The sequence below is a fragment of the Pocillopora damicornis genome, chromosome 14 (genome assembly GCF_964200805.1).
Source record: "Pocillopora damicornis chromosome 14, jaPocDami1.2, whole genome shotgun sequence".
Classification (NCBI taxonomy): Eukaryota; Metazoa; Cnidaria; class Anthozoa; order Scleractinia; family Pocilloporidae; genus Pocillopora; species Pocillopora damicornis.
The window spans coordinates 12769171-12782653 of record NC_142683.1 but is presented as its reverse complement, the minus strand read 5'-3'; the positions used below and the strand labels follow the sequence as shown (position 1 = coordinate 12782653).

Genomic DNA, 13483 nt, shown 5'->3' with positions numbered 1-13483 from the left:
CATTGTTTGTTGCTGGAGATGCTGCCGTGCTCCTTGGGGTGGAGGATTTGAATATTTCATGATGATTTGAAGCATCTTTAGCTCATGCTGCCTATTCAATTCGGCTTGCTCTTTCTGAAAAGCAAGAAATTCAGCATGCCTTTCTTTGTCTGCTTCCATCATCTTTTCACAACGCTTTTGCTGTGATTCTCCAAGTGCGTGAAAACTCTTTGCGATCTCATTTATGGCCTGGGACTGACTTCTTACTCGTTTGTTACGACCTAATGGTTTTACGTCCAATGAATTTTTTAAAACTTTCCTTTTAACACCTTCGGTTCCACTCTCACTTGCGGAGGTTAACTCTTCCTCACCATCATCTTCCTGATAACTGCTATGACTTGTTTCTGTCTGCTCTTCGTCACTGTCTGTGTCTGAATTCTCATGAGACAAAACATCTCTTGCTTTGGAAGCAATTTCCAGGTTACCATGGGTGTCCGAAAAAATTGGATTTATGATTTTGTACCACTCAGGCTCTTCAATTGGTGACTTACCACTACCTTTCTTGATGCGATCCGTGTATTTACGCCATTGATCTTTTATCCACTTAAATTTCACTCGAAGCTTTTCAACATCAATTCTCAGATGAGTTAAAGCCTTTTTCGATTTAGACTGACGATGTTCTCTGTCATTTTCTTCTTTAAATTCTTCGGAGGATATGCGCTCCTCAAAGGCTTTCTTTATATCCTCGAAGACAGGTTTGTTTGCAGTCTTCTTCAACGCAAGCGTGTCCAGTTTGTAAGCAAACTCGTTTGTTTCGTCTGCCAGAACAAGGGCGAAGTACTTGAGCTCTGTTTCTGTCCATGGTCGACTTCGCTCTTTTGCACTTGGGAGTTACTACATCACGGGCGACGAGCGGGGATAGAAAAAACGACCCAAATACGAGTGGTCAGCGGTAAAACAACTTCAGTACCTCATATATAGACAGATCATTTGTAGTATCAGGAAACAATCGTGTTGTAAAGCCGAAGTGTAAACAGTCTACTTCGCTCACAGGCGGCCCAAGCTCCAGCTGTGAGATGATCATCTTGCGCAATAACAGTCATGGCGGAATTATAAGAGTTTGTATGGGAATATTTACGACCGCTCTAAGGTATAAAATAATACGTCAAATTCTCAAAAAAAATACCTCACCTTACTTTCACAGCGTATCGCTTGTTATATGACCACTTACTTTGATGAAAAGAACGCATTTTAGCGAGTTGTCCATTTCGAGGTTTTCAACGTTCATAAGAAAAGCCCAAGGCTGAACACTCCATTTCCGAACGCCTGATCCGAGAAGCGAAAAATCCAAGCTCAAAATGACCGGGCGGCCACAAATCCAACGCAGAATCCAAGCACATATACTGTAGTTTCATTCCAATTCACTAAAAACTCAATCTTCCCCGTGCAACCGACACTAAGTCGCAGTTTGCTTCAAAAATTTCCAGTTTAGAGGTTTCTAACAGCCCGCGGCCACATCAACCTTGACACACGACCGTTGAAAACCAGCTCGGTAACCCTACCTCCTTTTTGAACTGAGCCTCGCCGGGGACCATACCGTCAGTTATCGTCTATAAATTGTTTTAGAACCACGGGTCCCCTCAGTAGAAATCAATCAAGAGGCTATTGTTTCGATCGGCCAATCGGCCAATGATTATTTTCGGAGTCAGAGGAAAACCTTGGAAGGATTTGTTCCAGTATTCAATTTAGCTCTATCTGGACATACTTAGTTTAATGTTGCTAACAAGACAACTGTTATTTCGTTTCGTCCGCACAGATATCCAGCAACAATACTTACCACGATTTCCATTTCAGATACGAGTTCGAATTGATTACGTCCCTGCTGCAACCGTGGAATAGACTATTTTTTACCGTGGACATTTTTTCTTTTTGAAATTGAAAGGAAATTATCGAGATTTACGAGATCAGCTGTGCGGTTTGCAACTATGCCTGTAAATTATTTTGAATTTGTAAACATTTCCGGAGGCGAATTCGATTGGCCGATCGAAACAATAGCCTCTTGATTGATTTCTACTGAGGGGACCTGTGGTTCTAAAACAATTTATTGACGATAACTGACGGTATGGTCCCCGGCAAAGCTCAGTTTGAAAAGGAGGTAGGGTTACCGATCATTTTGAGCTTGGATTTTTCGCTTCTCGGATCAGGCGTTCGGAAATGGAGTGTTCAGCCTTGGGCTTTTCTTATGTACGTTGAAAACCTCGAAATAAACAACTCGCTTAAATGGGCTCTTTTCATCAAAGTAAGCGGTCAGATAACAAGCGACACACTGTGGAAGTAAGGTGAGGTTTTTTTTTTTGAGAATTTGACGTATTTTTTATTCCTTACAGCGGTCGTAAATATGCCCATACAAACTCTTATAATTCCGTCATGACTGTTATTGCGCAAGATGATCATCTCACAGCTGGAGCTTGGGCCGCCTGTGCTTCGCTAAATAAAATGTTAAGCAATTCAAAAGTGTTGATTATACATATATCTTTTACTGCTTTAATAAACAATGAAGGCATCGGTGGCATCCGAAAGGTACCAAGAAGAATTAAATGTACGTTTTGTAGTTGCAGAAAACAATCGTGTTGTAAAGCCGAAATGTTACCAAGTTACACTTCGCTACTTAAAAAAATAAAACAATTTTCCTCAAGCTTTAACTGGAACAATACTTTTAATGCTCTATTAACCAACGGAAGCATCGGAGAAGGCATTGGTGACACCGGGAAAAGCATCAAGAAGAATGATATTAACGTTATGTAACTTGTTGTGTGACGAAAAAAAGGTATCTTGACTTGTTCAAAGCATTAATCACAGTTGGCTTCCTTTTCACTTGAATTTTGTATCCACAACCTAAGATGAGAAATTTAAAATTTCTATCAGCTGAAGTTCTTTTACTGCACATTATATCTATTCAATCGCCCCCAATTCACGTGGAAAAAAGGCAAGTAGGAAAACACTGAGCTTCGAGAAACAGCCATGTTAAGGCTAATGTATTTACCATTCCTTAAATATTTATAATCAAGACCGCTCGTTTAGGAGACGTTTTCTCAAAAGATCCACACGTGCAAATAATTCTGTTTTCCGTTTGAAATGTTTTTCTTCCTATTCAATTGAACAACTGACTTAGCGTTTAAGCCGAGAAAAAAATCACAAAGTTTGAATTCTGGGATGTTGTCCACTGTTGGCTCCATCAAGTTACGATTCTGCACCATTGACGCTCGTGAAAATCTATCTACTACCAAGGACTGTATTTCTTATCTTACAAATTAAGGTCTGTACATGACATTAAGTTCATCATCTGGTTCATTGTTATAGTCAGCTTTAAAATTTAAACTCTACTTTTACTGACAAGAAGCCACCCTAAGGGCAGGTGAAATGTTGCGTAAGCGTCTCCGCGAAAGGCACATCCAGACAACTTGCATGGAAAAACTGGCCACAGCTATCGCACCCAAGCCAATCCTCTCCATCGTCGTCTTTGCAAATCTTACAGACCACGGTATTTCTCCTATAATTGAACAAAAGATATGGGACGTCAAAGAGAGTGTTGCGACGTTTAAGAAACAATGGTATTTGACACCATCAAAACTTACCAATCAAGGTCATCATAACACGAGCCAAATATGACAGACGTTATTCTTTCCCTTTCCATGTCCACATCGTAACTTCCATTGATATTCAACCCCTCACACAAACACCGAGCAAACTTAAAACAAACAAAGAGAAATTTAATACATTCGAAACCAGGAAGCAGTCCTATTAAAGTGAGCTTTAGCAAGTGATTATGCTACTCACAAGACATACAATCACACCACAGTTATAGCTATCGGTCTGTGTGTAATGTAGTGGTTCAACACATAGCCATGACTTGCAATTCCATCCCGTTTTGAGATCAGTAACGGCACTGCAGAGTCAAACAAAATACAGCAATTACATAAGTATGTTTTGTCTGCATGCATCAAAATAAAAAGGAAAACACTGAGTTGAAAATATTTCACCTGATGTCATCGATCAGTTCTATCAGTTTGCTCTTAGGAACTGAGTTGCTCAAAATGGTTTGTACACGTCCATTCATGGGATCGAAATAATATCTGGTTTTCTGCTTTCGACCCAGAACCTTTAAAACATAAGCAAGAGAGCGCTTAAAGATTTATTTATAATGCAAATTCCAGTTAAAAGGTTCTTGATTAAAGTGCGTTTATATTCAAAAAGATTATTATCGTAAGGTCCTAACCAGAAGTGTCCAGTGATTTCCCAGACTTGTTCATGGGTATAAATATTTTAGAAATCTGGGTAAAGTTCTCTCCTGACCAAAGCAAGCGAGTGCTGGAATGTCGCTTTACCATTTCAGCCATAGTTTTGTCTGCCACAAAAATATCTCGGTGGATTAAGGTCAGGCGCCACAGAACTGCTTCGATAACCTTTGAAAAAATTAAAAAGGAGAGCATTTCATGGAGGAAAGTTGTAGGGAGAAGACACTCTATGTTAATAAAAAAAAAAAAGCACCTTGTCCACAAGCCAACCAGGCTGAAATCCCGCTATTGCACTGTTAAAGTTTATATTTCTTTTCGTAACCTCTGGATGGATCAACCGGAAATCATGATACTTTTTTTTCGTCACGCACGTCACGCAGCTAGCTACAAACCATATATATAATTATTCTTGGTGCCTTTCCGAATGCCACTGACTCCCTCTCCGAAGCCTCCATTGTTTATTAAAGCAGTAAAAGATATGAGTTCAATCAACACTTTTGAAAAATTTCTTAAACTGTGAAGTAAACTGTTAACATTTCGGCTTTACAACACGATTGTCTCTGGAACAACAAATTATATGTCTCTATATGAAGTATAAAAGTTGTTTCACCGCTGACCGCTCATATTTGGGTCGTTTTTTCTATCCTCGCTCGTCGCCCGTGATGTAGTAACTCCCTTTGCACTTGACTCCGCCATGTTGTTTTCTTGGGCGGATAACCGCTGGCTTTTTTCCGACACGGTCTCATTTCTTAACGTTATTCGTCCGTTGCCCGTCTTTACACACAAAGACGCATTATGCGTCCAGACAAACTACCTTTCGAAGTGCGTCGTTCAAGACGTATTTCAAATGAAAGTTCGTCTAGACGTATAATGCGTCTTATGCCCGTCTTTACACGAGAGACGCATAACCGGACGAACGAACTACAAATGTTTGCCCAAGTTCGTCCAGACGGATAATGCGTCTCTAGTATAAAAACGGCCATTCAAAAACTCTACAATAATACTTTCCGTTCGATCATTGACTGTTTTTGAAGAAAACACTGTCGTGACAGTCTTTGCCAAACTAGTTTCGTCTTTTTTTAAAAGTGAACATGCGTTTTTTTTTCTCTTACGGGCTCTCTAATTGACAGGTGTCAGATTGTAACAGATACTTATGAAAATAATGTTTCAAAGTTTGTTTTGAAAGCCTTTTAAATCACCTTTATCATTATGCAAACGAGAATGTTTCGATGGAGCATCTCTCTTTAATTTGCGTCACCTCTATGACTCGCTCAAAAATTGTTCAGTTTATGGGAGATCTTGCCGTATTTACAGCCCTAAATCATTTGGGTTCTTTCGGACAGAATTTCGTTAAATTTTAAAAAATAAATAAACATGTTATTTACAGGCTAAGGGTCGGTCTGTATGGTGAAAAACTGTGACCTACGGCCTCGGGCAGCATAATCAAGACCTCGGCCGCAGTCCATACGAACCTCCAAGCCAGCAAATAACATTTACGTATTTCTAATAAAGTTCGGATATAACGCGTGCAGTCATTAGTTGAAAGAGCGTGCTCTATGAGAGTATAGAGCATAGAGCTGAGCTAAAGCTGTCACCCCATCTGCCAAATTGTACTATGTTTGACCTTTTCCGGGACTTCTCTCTGGCTTTTTTTCGTTAATTGAAAGTGAAATTTCGGAACAAGCGAGCCGGCAAGTAGCAACAGAAGAACCAAACAAAGGTTTTTAAAAAGGCCAAGCGCCGTAATTTACGTTATTATAACGTGAGCAGGGACAAAAATCCTCAAGGAGAAAACGAAATGGACAGTCCGAGTTTTAGAGGTTTTCACGCTTAGTTAGATGGCAAGCAAGCAAGATGGACAGTCCGAGTTTTAGAGGTTTTCACGCTTAGCTAGATGGCAAGCTTATGTACGGTAATAAAAATCAAACACAGCTAACACTCGTATAGTATGTAAAGTTTCCTGATCAAAAACAAAACAGAACAAAACAGGAATGATGAAAAAAATAACCAAACTGGAATAACTGTTAAAATTCATACTAATCATGCCGATGTCAGAGCGACTGCGATCACGCCGAGGTCCATCGCGGCTAGCTCATGATCGCGATCTTCGGTCATCGCAAAGCAAGCAAGGCTCAGGAACTACATCGGGCGCATTTCGAGTGAAAGAATAATAGCCTGCTCTGATATCCTCTCCGATGCGCTGTCATCCCGAGCGATCTTTATGTTCCGGTGAATTCGGCTGTCGTTCGTTCATAAAACACTCGCCTTGATCTGTTTGTTTTCTACTTGTCATGTGAAAAAACTTGCGTGTTTTTATAAGCCACAATTCGGCTGAGTTTCATTAAACATTTCACTTTAAGATTCTGTATTAGAGACTAAAAAACTTTAGGCTGAGGTGTTAAATTAGACCTGCCAAACTATTGAATTTAGTTTGTAAACTATTACAGAATGTGAACTATTGATGGTTTTTGAACTTTGATGATTTGACATTTTTGACAGCTTTAGTCTTGTACAGCCAATCGGATTATTTGAACCATTCTAACAAGGATTCTGATTGGCTTATTGTAGCATGCTTTATGAGAGTATACAGCATGCTGACGACACTGTTGTTCGCTTTGGAAATAAAGTTTGTTTTGAAAATTGAAAGTAATGCATGGGAGTTTGCTTGGGGAATTTAAAGAATTCTTTATTATAAAACAAATAAAGAAGCCTTAACTGTGCTGTTTTAAAACACTTAGGAAGCCAGTAGAGCACTCAAGAAGTGGAGAGAAACACAAGACGTAGTCGAGTGTTTCTCCCTACACTTCTTGACCTTTGTACACAAACGATATTTGTTTTCGTTGGTTACAAATTGCCTAAATTTATGTTCGAACCGTACAGGTACGAAACTATCTTATGTACGAAACTATTAGATAAGTGTTTAAGAGGTTCTACTAAATATTGTTTTCCATGTCAAGTATGTTTAAAGCAAGTATGATGAAAAGAATATTTGCATATATATTTCCAATTGCAGCATTTTTGAAAATAGGAGTATAGCTATAGGCCTTTTATATATGTTAATATATATATGCAAATAAATATTTTTTTCTTTCGTTTTTGATAACATTTTTATTTATTTCATTATTATTTATTATTATTAAAACACTTAGGAAGCCGGTAGAGCACTCAAGAAGTGGAGAGAAACACAAGACGTAGTCGAGTGTTTCTCCCTACACTTCTTGACCTTTGTACACAAACGATATTTGTTTTCGTTGGTTACAAATTGCCTGAATTTAGGTTCGAACTGTACAGGTACGAAACTATCTTATGTACGAAACTATTAGATAAGTGTTTAAGAGGTTTTACTAAATATTGTTTCCCATGTCAAGTATGTTTAAAGCAAGTATGATGAAAAGAATATTTGCATATATATTTCCAATTGCAGCATTTTTGAAAATAAGAGTATAGCTATAGGCCCTTTATATATGTTAATACATATGCAAATAAATATTTTTTTCTTTCGTTTTTGATAACATTTTTATTTATTTCATTATTATTTCTCGAAAATATTTGCTAATTTTATATAGCAACTCTGAAATTCGGGTTTAAATAAATGATATGTATGTATGTGTTGTGTCATTATTGTACAATCTTAACCTACGTACAAAATCGATATTTGTTTTCGCTAGTTACAAATTGTCTGAATTTAGGTTCGAACCGTACGGGTACAAAACTGATACACACTATCAGGCATCAACAGTGCTAATTAGTAATGTTTGGATGCTATAAAAGATTAAATACGTACATAGCATTATCCATACTCACTCCGTGCTCTTACGAAGCAGGATAACAGCGTCCAGAATTCATCTCAAGGTAAGGCAACGACTGGATCTGCTTTTTTTCTTGGTTCTGTATTATCTGACTTAATTCATGACTCAGTTCATTAAGTTATATTACGAACAAATTTAAAGGAGGTCAAATCTATTTCCATTCCTTCCTCTATTTTCTTCATACCTAATTCTTCGCCGTAGTCAGCCATATAAGAATTTAGGACTAATTCTGTGACTTAAGTAACCTTGGAGCCTGTGGTTTAAAATCAAGAATTTGACCCGTCTATTCCAACAAAGCGACCAAGAATGTTGCCGCTGCTCCCACATGGAATGTAAGTCTGTTGAAAGTTATCCCTTTCAGTTTTTTGGGGGTTCCAATGTTCCATATCTACGGGTAATCGATTTGTATTTAGTATTATGAAAGCGCAGAGCATCACTAAAAGGGATGTCTTCCCCATAAGCAAAATTCGGGATAGATGATCACATAGTCCTGGATACTTCAATGGTCACAACTTCAGTGAGAACTAAGTCAACCAAGTACCCAGAGATAAAAGTGATTACTCATCTGACGTGTTTTATTATCATTTTAGTTTTCATAAACAGAATATGAAGCGCTTTATTATGCTGCTGGTTACTCTGGCGGTGGCGAATTCATTTCCCTTGGAAAATGAGGAAAACGCCGCGCTGAAAACAAAGGTAATGTACTACCACAAGAGTTTCGTGTGTTTCAAATGAGCTATCATGTTTATAGCGTTCACGACATTTATTTTCACATTTGATACAATTTTCAATTAAGTGTCAGAAATAATGCAGGAGTGTCTTATTTTATTTTAACGGGTGTAAAAAAAACTATTGATTAATTTTTGGCCTTTTATTTCATGATGTAAACTAAATCAATCAAAAAGCAATTGCGGTTTAAATGGCAACTTGGTTGTCGAAAGTAATCAGGTATTGCGTCGACTCTGACGAAGAGCTAACACTCGAAACTTCAGCTTTACAAACTTTTTTATGGAGATTTCCATAAAACCAATTAATCATGTGGTATCCCTCGCCAACGCAGCAACACAGATTCTTTAGAAACTTACCGTCTTTCTTAATGCTGATTGCTTTTAGATGATATCCTTAAATCGTTATTTATTATTACATCTATTATTAACGAGACCATTTTAATTTAAAGGTTTTGGGTCCCCGAGTACTAGATGCTGGTAATCGCAAGATCCTTCCGAAGATACCTGTGATTGGTAAGTGCATTTCAACTTTTTCTACCGCTTTAGTTGTCACTTATGCAAAGTGTCACTTATGCAGTTTTTTTTTTTTTATGTCAAAGTTGAACAACGATAATCCTCCTCACTCACTTATAGTTTAAGTGCAGTTTTTAATTCTTCTTGATTTGTAGAAGAAAAATTGGATCTATGAATATAGCTGAGATAAACCTACTATCTGAAAGCACCGCACTGATCAGTGTGGGTTTAACGCATAGATATGAGTGCTCCAAAAATTGTGCGTAACTCGCGCGGGCCAGAAGAGAAAACTATTAACCAATACTGCTACATCAGTAATTCTTTGTTGTTAGAGATCGGTTCAAAGTTTTCATTTCCAAAAAGAAAAATAGAGCAATGACAATTTCAAACGTTATCAATTACCTTTGCAGAAACACGTCTTACTCCACAGAGTGCTTGGGACAGCAATGTTGGTCGGTCATCAATGGATGCCATTGTCAGCGGAGCACAAAAAAATAGTAAACAGGATTGGGGCATCAATGGTAAACGAGATTGGGGCATCACTGGTGGTTACAATGGAGGCAATTGGGGCCTCAGTGGTAGTTATGGGAGTAACAATGGCAAATCGAGTTTGGGTATCAGTGGCGGATTGGGGAACAATGACCCACCGGGTTGGCACGTCCGTCTCGGTTATCAAAAGAAATTTGGTAAACGTAATTGTTATTGTTGTTGTTGTTGTTGTTGAAGAGTACGAACAGTCCCTCCTTTCGGCGAAGTCCGTTGAGCGTCTCCAAAAAATTCAGTGAGACAAAAAAATGAAGTTAGCGTGCCGCGGGGAGTTGGGGAGTGTGATGCCTCACTCTTAAAACTCCTTACACACCACCCCCGTTGTTCAGCTATCCGTCCATCCATCCATCCTTCCATTCATCTACTAATCCATTCATCCATTCACGCACCCATTAGTCTGGTAATGACTAGCAATTTGTAAAAACGAGAAATCAGAGGTTAAATAAGACCCTTTCCTATAGCTGGGTGCACTGATAATTGGCAAAGGATATTAAGTGCTTTTTTCGGGTGTTTAAGCTCTTTAGAGAGAGCTACACTTTTCATGTCCGAATCTCTTACACTGGTGATTTTTTTTTAATATATTTCAGACCCACAGGCGAATTACCTATCGGGAAGTCAAGGTCGACGCCAAAACGGTATAGGAAAATATGAATGAAAACTGTGCTAACTTAATTGTTTCTTTTTTCAATTAATTTCCAGTTTTATATCGATCTCTAATTTAGGTAAATTCTCTCACATTTCAGGCCCACGTTACAACATTCGGACGAAATAAAGGTCAACGCTCCTATGATATGAGGAAATATAAAGAAGAAAGTGTCTTAATTTGCTAAACTTTAGTAAGAAACGTAGCATTTGGACTCGATTTTGTAACAATACTCAATAATTTTAATGATAAAGAAATGGCACTAAGGAGCAAACAAAGGATTAAAAAGGAGCAAAGTACGGTGTTTGCGTATTCATTTAAACCTTTACACCTTAATATCAATAATTATATTCTCCTGACTTTTCTCTCTAAATTTCGTATGGTACAGATAAGGAGAATTTTATTGACAATCAGGAGCTTCTCAAATTGGTGATCGTTTCCTTTATGCTCATGACCTTAATGTATGATCCAAGGGTGAAATCGTAAGGAGAAATCAGAAACCGGTCACCTTGAGGGGCAAAGGATTAGTGCTGGTTTGGGAGGGTCTTCGCGTATCTCCGAACTTATAGGAAAGGATGAACAATTTTAATAGAGGTTAGGGTTTCAAAAATGATATCTTAGTGTAAATTTTCGCGTTAAGATCTCCGAGAGTTACTTTCAGATGTTTATGAGGCTCTGCGTTCTTTAAGGTTCATACACAATCATGCCCCTCGACAAAAATTAAACTGATGAATATGGTTTTTCAAGCAAATCCTGTTTCCTGATTGGCTACCCGAGCGGGTAGGATGGGCCCATCTAGCCCACTTTGATCCTACGCAAAAAATAAAGTGCATGGAGCGAACTTACAATGTTCGCAACTCTTGCACAATTTCCGCGCAAAAAGCGACAGAAGACAGTCAAATGTCGTATATTAATGTTAGGATTCGTCCATTTTTAAACTTTCCCAGGCCTTGAAAATGATATTGTAAGATTGCATGACTTTCGAGGTATTTCCTAAACCGAAGAACCCTACATGATTTATATGTAAACAGAAGTGTGCTGTTAATCTGTTATAAATTGCACCTTAAAAGAAAACTGAGGATGGTTCATCGCGGGCTGGTAGGACAAATTCTAAACAGCTTTGTCTCTGCCACAATAAGGTTAAATACTTAAAAAAAAAATGTCTTTATCTGGCCTTGAATCATTACACATCCTAATTTTAAAAACGTTGCCATGGAAAAGAGCTAGTAGAAATAAAAACACAAAAAGGCAAATAAGGAGTCATTAGCATATAAATAACCTCCTCATGATCTAAAAAGTTTTTTTTTCTCTCTCATTTTTATTTTAAATCAACGGTGTTATCGACAGCAAGGATTTATTTCTCTCTAGGAGAAAGTTAGACTTCCTTAATCAAATTCCTCTTTGGCTTTTTCCCTTTTTTTCCAATACATTTCTAGCTGTTAGCTTTTTTCTTTTTCAACAATCAACAGTCACATTGTTATTCGAAATTTCCTCTAAAGATTGCCTTATTAAGTTCTGTGTGGCTTATTCCATTCTTTGAAATGTATTTTTTTTTAATTTCTGTCGTTTTCCATGACAAAAACGTTGAAATTTGAGGTAATTTTTCGCTGTTACAAAAAATCCCGTCTAACTGGCCAATGACGATGGAAAATTATGCTCTATAAATAAAGGCGAAAACATGAATAGAAAATTATGCAATGCTTGAAATTTCACACTTGTAATTCATTGAATAAACAGACGCTTCAAGCTGTATTGGGAGAAAACAAATAACTGCGTGTTTTCCCGCTGCTAAGCGAAATATTTTTTCCTTTTACCTCTCCAAGTCCACGATATATAAGATTGATTCATAGAGAAATAATAATTTATTCTTTGTTGCATGCAAAGGTTTCGTATAATTTCATATAAACCCAGAGACCTCAGGCTAAGTAATTAAGTACCTTGTATGACATGTTTACGGGGCTGCTGTAATACGAGTAGAACTCCTAATTTGGCCTGAATTTTGGGTTCACTATCTAAATCTTGGGTGTAAGAAGTCACTATTTATATTCTCTCGACACTGAAATCTTCAACATGGTGCGGGCGTTAGCGATACGCATGCAATTTCTATTTGTGCTATTAATAATTTTCGCTGTTCTAATTTCATATCATTGATAAAGAGGTAGCGCCCCAAGAGGAAATTAGATTCTCCCAATCAACTCCTGGTAGCCTGGCTTTTTTATATCTCTTAATTAATTTTTGTTTTTAACCTTTCTTTTTACAACATTTTTGTTAAGAGCAACTCTTCCCATTATCTATTGCAACATCGTTCGACGACCCAGTGATGGAATAATTGTGCACTGCAAATATTGGATAGCAAAACCAAATATGCAATGTAAATGAAGAGCTTCAAATTTCTCATTGTTAATTCATTGAATAAACTACATTTCAAGCTTTTGAAGCAAATAACTAGCTGTTTTCTTACAAGATGGTAATGCCTCGCTGGTGAAATGGTTCCTTTTTCCATTTTTTTTTCTCTATAAGACTGAGCCGTTCGGAACTTTATCCTATGTAGTAAGCAAAAGTTTAAAAAAAAAGTTCTTAAAACCCAATTACCTTGAGCCAAGAATAAACCTCGCATGAAATACATATGGGGCTGAAGTATGAGACGGGGGGGTGGGGGAATGGTGTGGGGTTCTTATTTGGCCTATATGGAATGTGCTGGAAAACTATTACGGTCTCAGGATACAACATTTGTGATTGATAAGCGGGTGTATAGCATTTCACTAAATAAAGCCTCTTGCAAATGCAACATCATTATTTAAAAAGGAAAAAAAAAGATTGACGGCGCAATCGTACTAAAATTGTTCTTAAGTGTCTCCCTACACCTTCTGTCTTGGATCCTATAATTAAAACTCTCTTTCGAGACCTGCTGTGTCTATTTTGGCCCCGGCGCTGATCGACGAGAGCATTTGTTGACCCATTGAGTAAAAA

The 13483-nt window shown here is 37.8% G+C and overlaps 2 protein-coding genes across 5 annotated transcripts; one reads left to right on the top strand and one right to left on the bottom strand.

Annotated features, from left to right (window-relative positions):
* Positions 1–2497: 2497 nt before the first annotated feature.
* LOC149034519 (uncharacterized) lies at positions 2498–4967 on the bottom strand. 4 transcript variants are annotated; one of them, XM_089194652.1, is made up of 7 exons: positions 4892–4967; positions 4256–4442; positions 4020–4138; positions 3817–3925; positions 3615–3727; positions 3374–3529; positions 2498–2874 (listed from the first exon to the last, which is right to left on the bottom strand). In XM_089194652.1, the coding sequence occupies exons 3-6, from the start codon at positions 4094–4096 to the stop codon at positions 3385–3387; spliced, it is 444 nt and encodes a 147-aa protein (XP_089050778.1). In that variant the 5' UTR covers positions 4097–4138; positions 4256–4442; positions 4892–4967; the 3' UTR covers positions 2498–2874; positions 3374–3384. The 4 variants fall into 4 exon arrangements, with proteins under 4 accessions (XP_089050778.1, XP_089050775.1, XP_089050776.1 ...); XM_089194649.1 differs by lacking the exon at positions 4892–4967 and adding an exon at positions 4528–4878 and having other exon boundaries at positions 4365–4442; XM_089194650.1 differs by lacking the exon at positions 4892–4967 and adding an exon at positions 4528–4877.
* Positions 4968–8070: 3103 nt separating this feature from the next.
* On the top strand, positions 8071–10812 carry LOC113664441 (uncharacterized). The gene is made up of 6 exons (XM_089194648.1): positions 8071–8126; positions 8674–8779; positions 9261–9324; positions 9735–10010; positions 10458–10505; positions 10614–10812. Exons 2-6 carry the CDS (start codon positions 8690–8692, stop codon positions 10640–10642), a joined length of 507 nt encoding a protein of 168 aa, XP_089050774.1. The 5' UTR covers positions 8071–8126; positions 8674–8689; the 3' UTR covers positions 10643–10812.
* The last annotated feature ends 2671 nt before the right edge of the window (positions 10813–13483 follow it).

What these genes read in the sequence shown, in the direction of transcription:
- LOC149034519 (XM_089194649.1), bottom strand. An exon ending in GAACTGATCGATGACATCAG is followed by an intron (nt 3,926 to 4,019) that starts GTGAAATATTTT and finishes TTGACTCTGCAG; the next exon opens with TGCCGTTACTGATCTCAAAA. An exon ending in GTGGTGTGATTGTATGTCTT is followed by an intron (nt 3,728 to 3,816) that starts GTGAGTAGCATA and finishes GTTTGTTTTAAG; the next exon opens with TTTGCTCGGTGTTTGTGTGA.
- LOC113664441 (XM_089194648.1), top strand. Translation starts at nt 8,690, where the DNA reads ATGAAGCGCTTTATTATGCTGCTGGTTACTCTGGCGGTGGCGAATTCA. An exon ending in ACGCCGCGCTGAAAACAAAG is followed by an intron (nt 8,780 to 9,260) that starts GTAATGTACTAC and finishes TTTAATTTAAAG; the next exon opens with GTTTTGGGTCCCCGAGTACT. An exon ending in CGGTTATCAAAAGAAATTTG is followed by an intron (nt 10,011 to 10,457) that starts GTAAACGTAATT and finishes AATATATTTCAG; the next exon opens with ACCCACAGGCGAATTACCTA.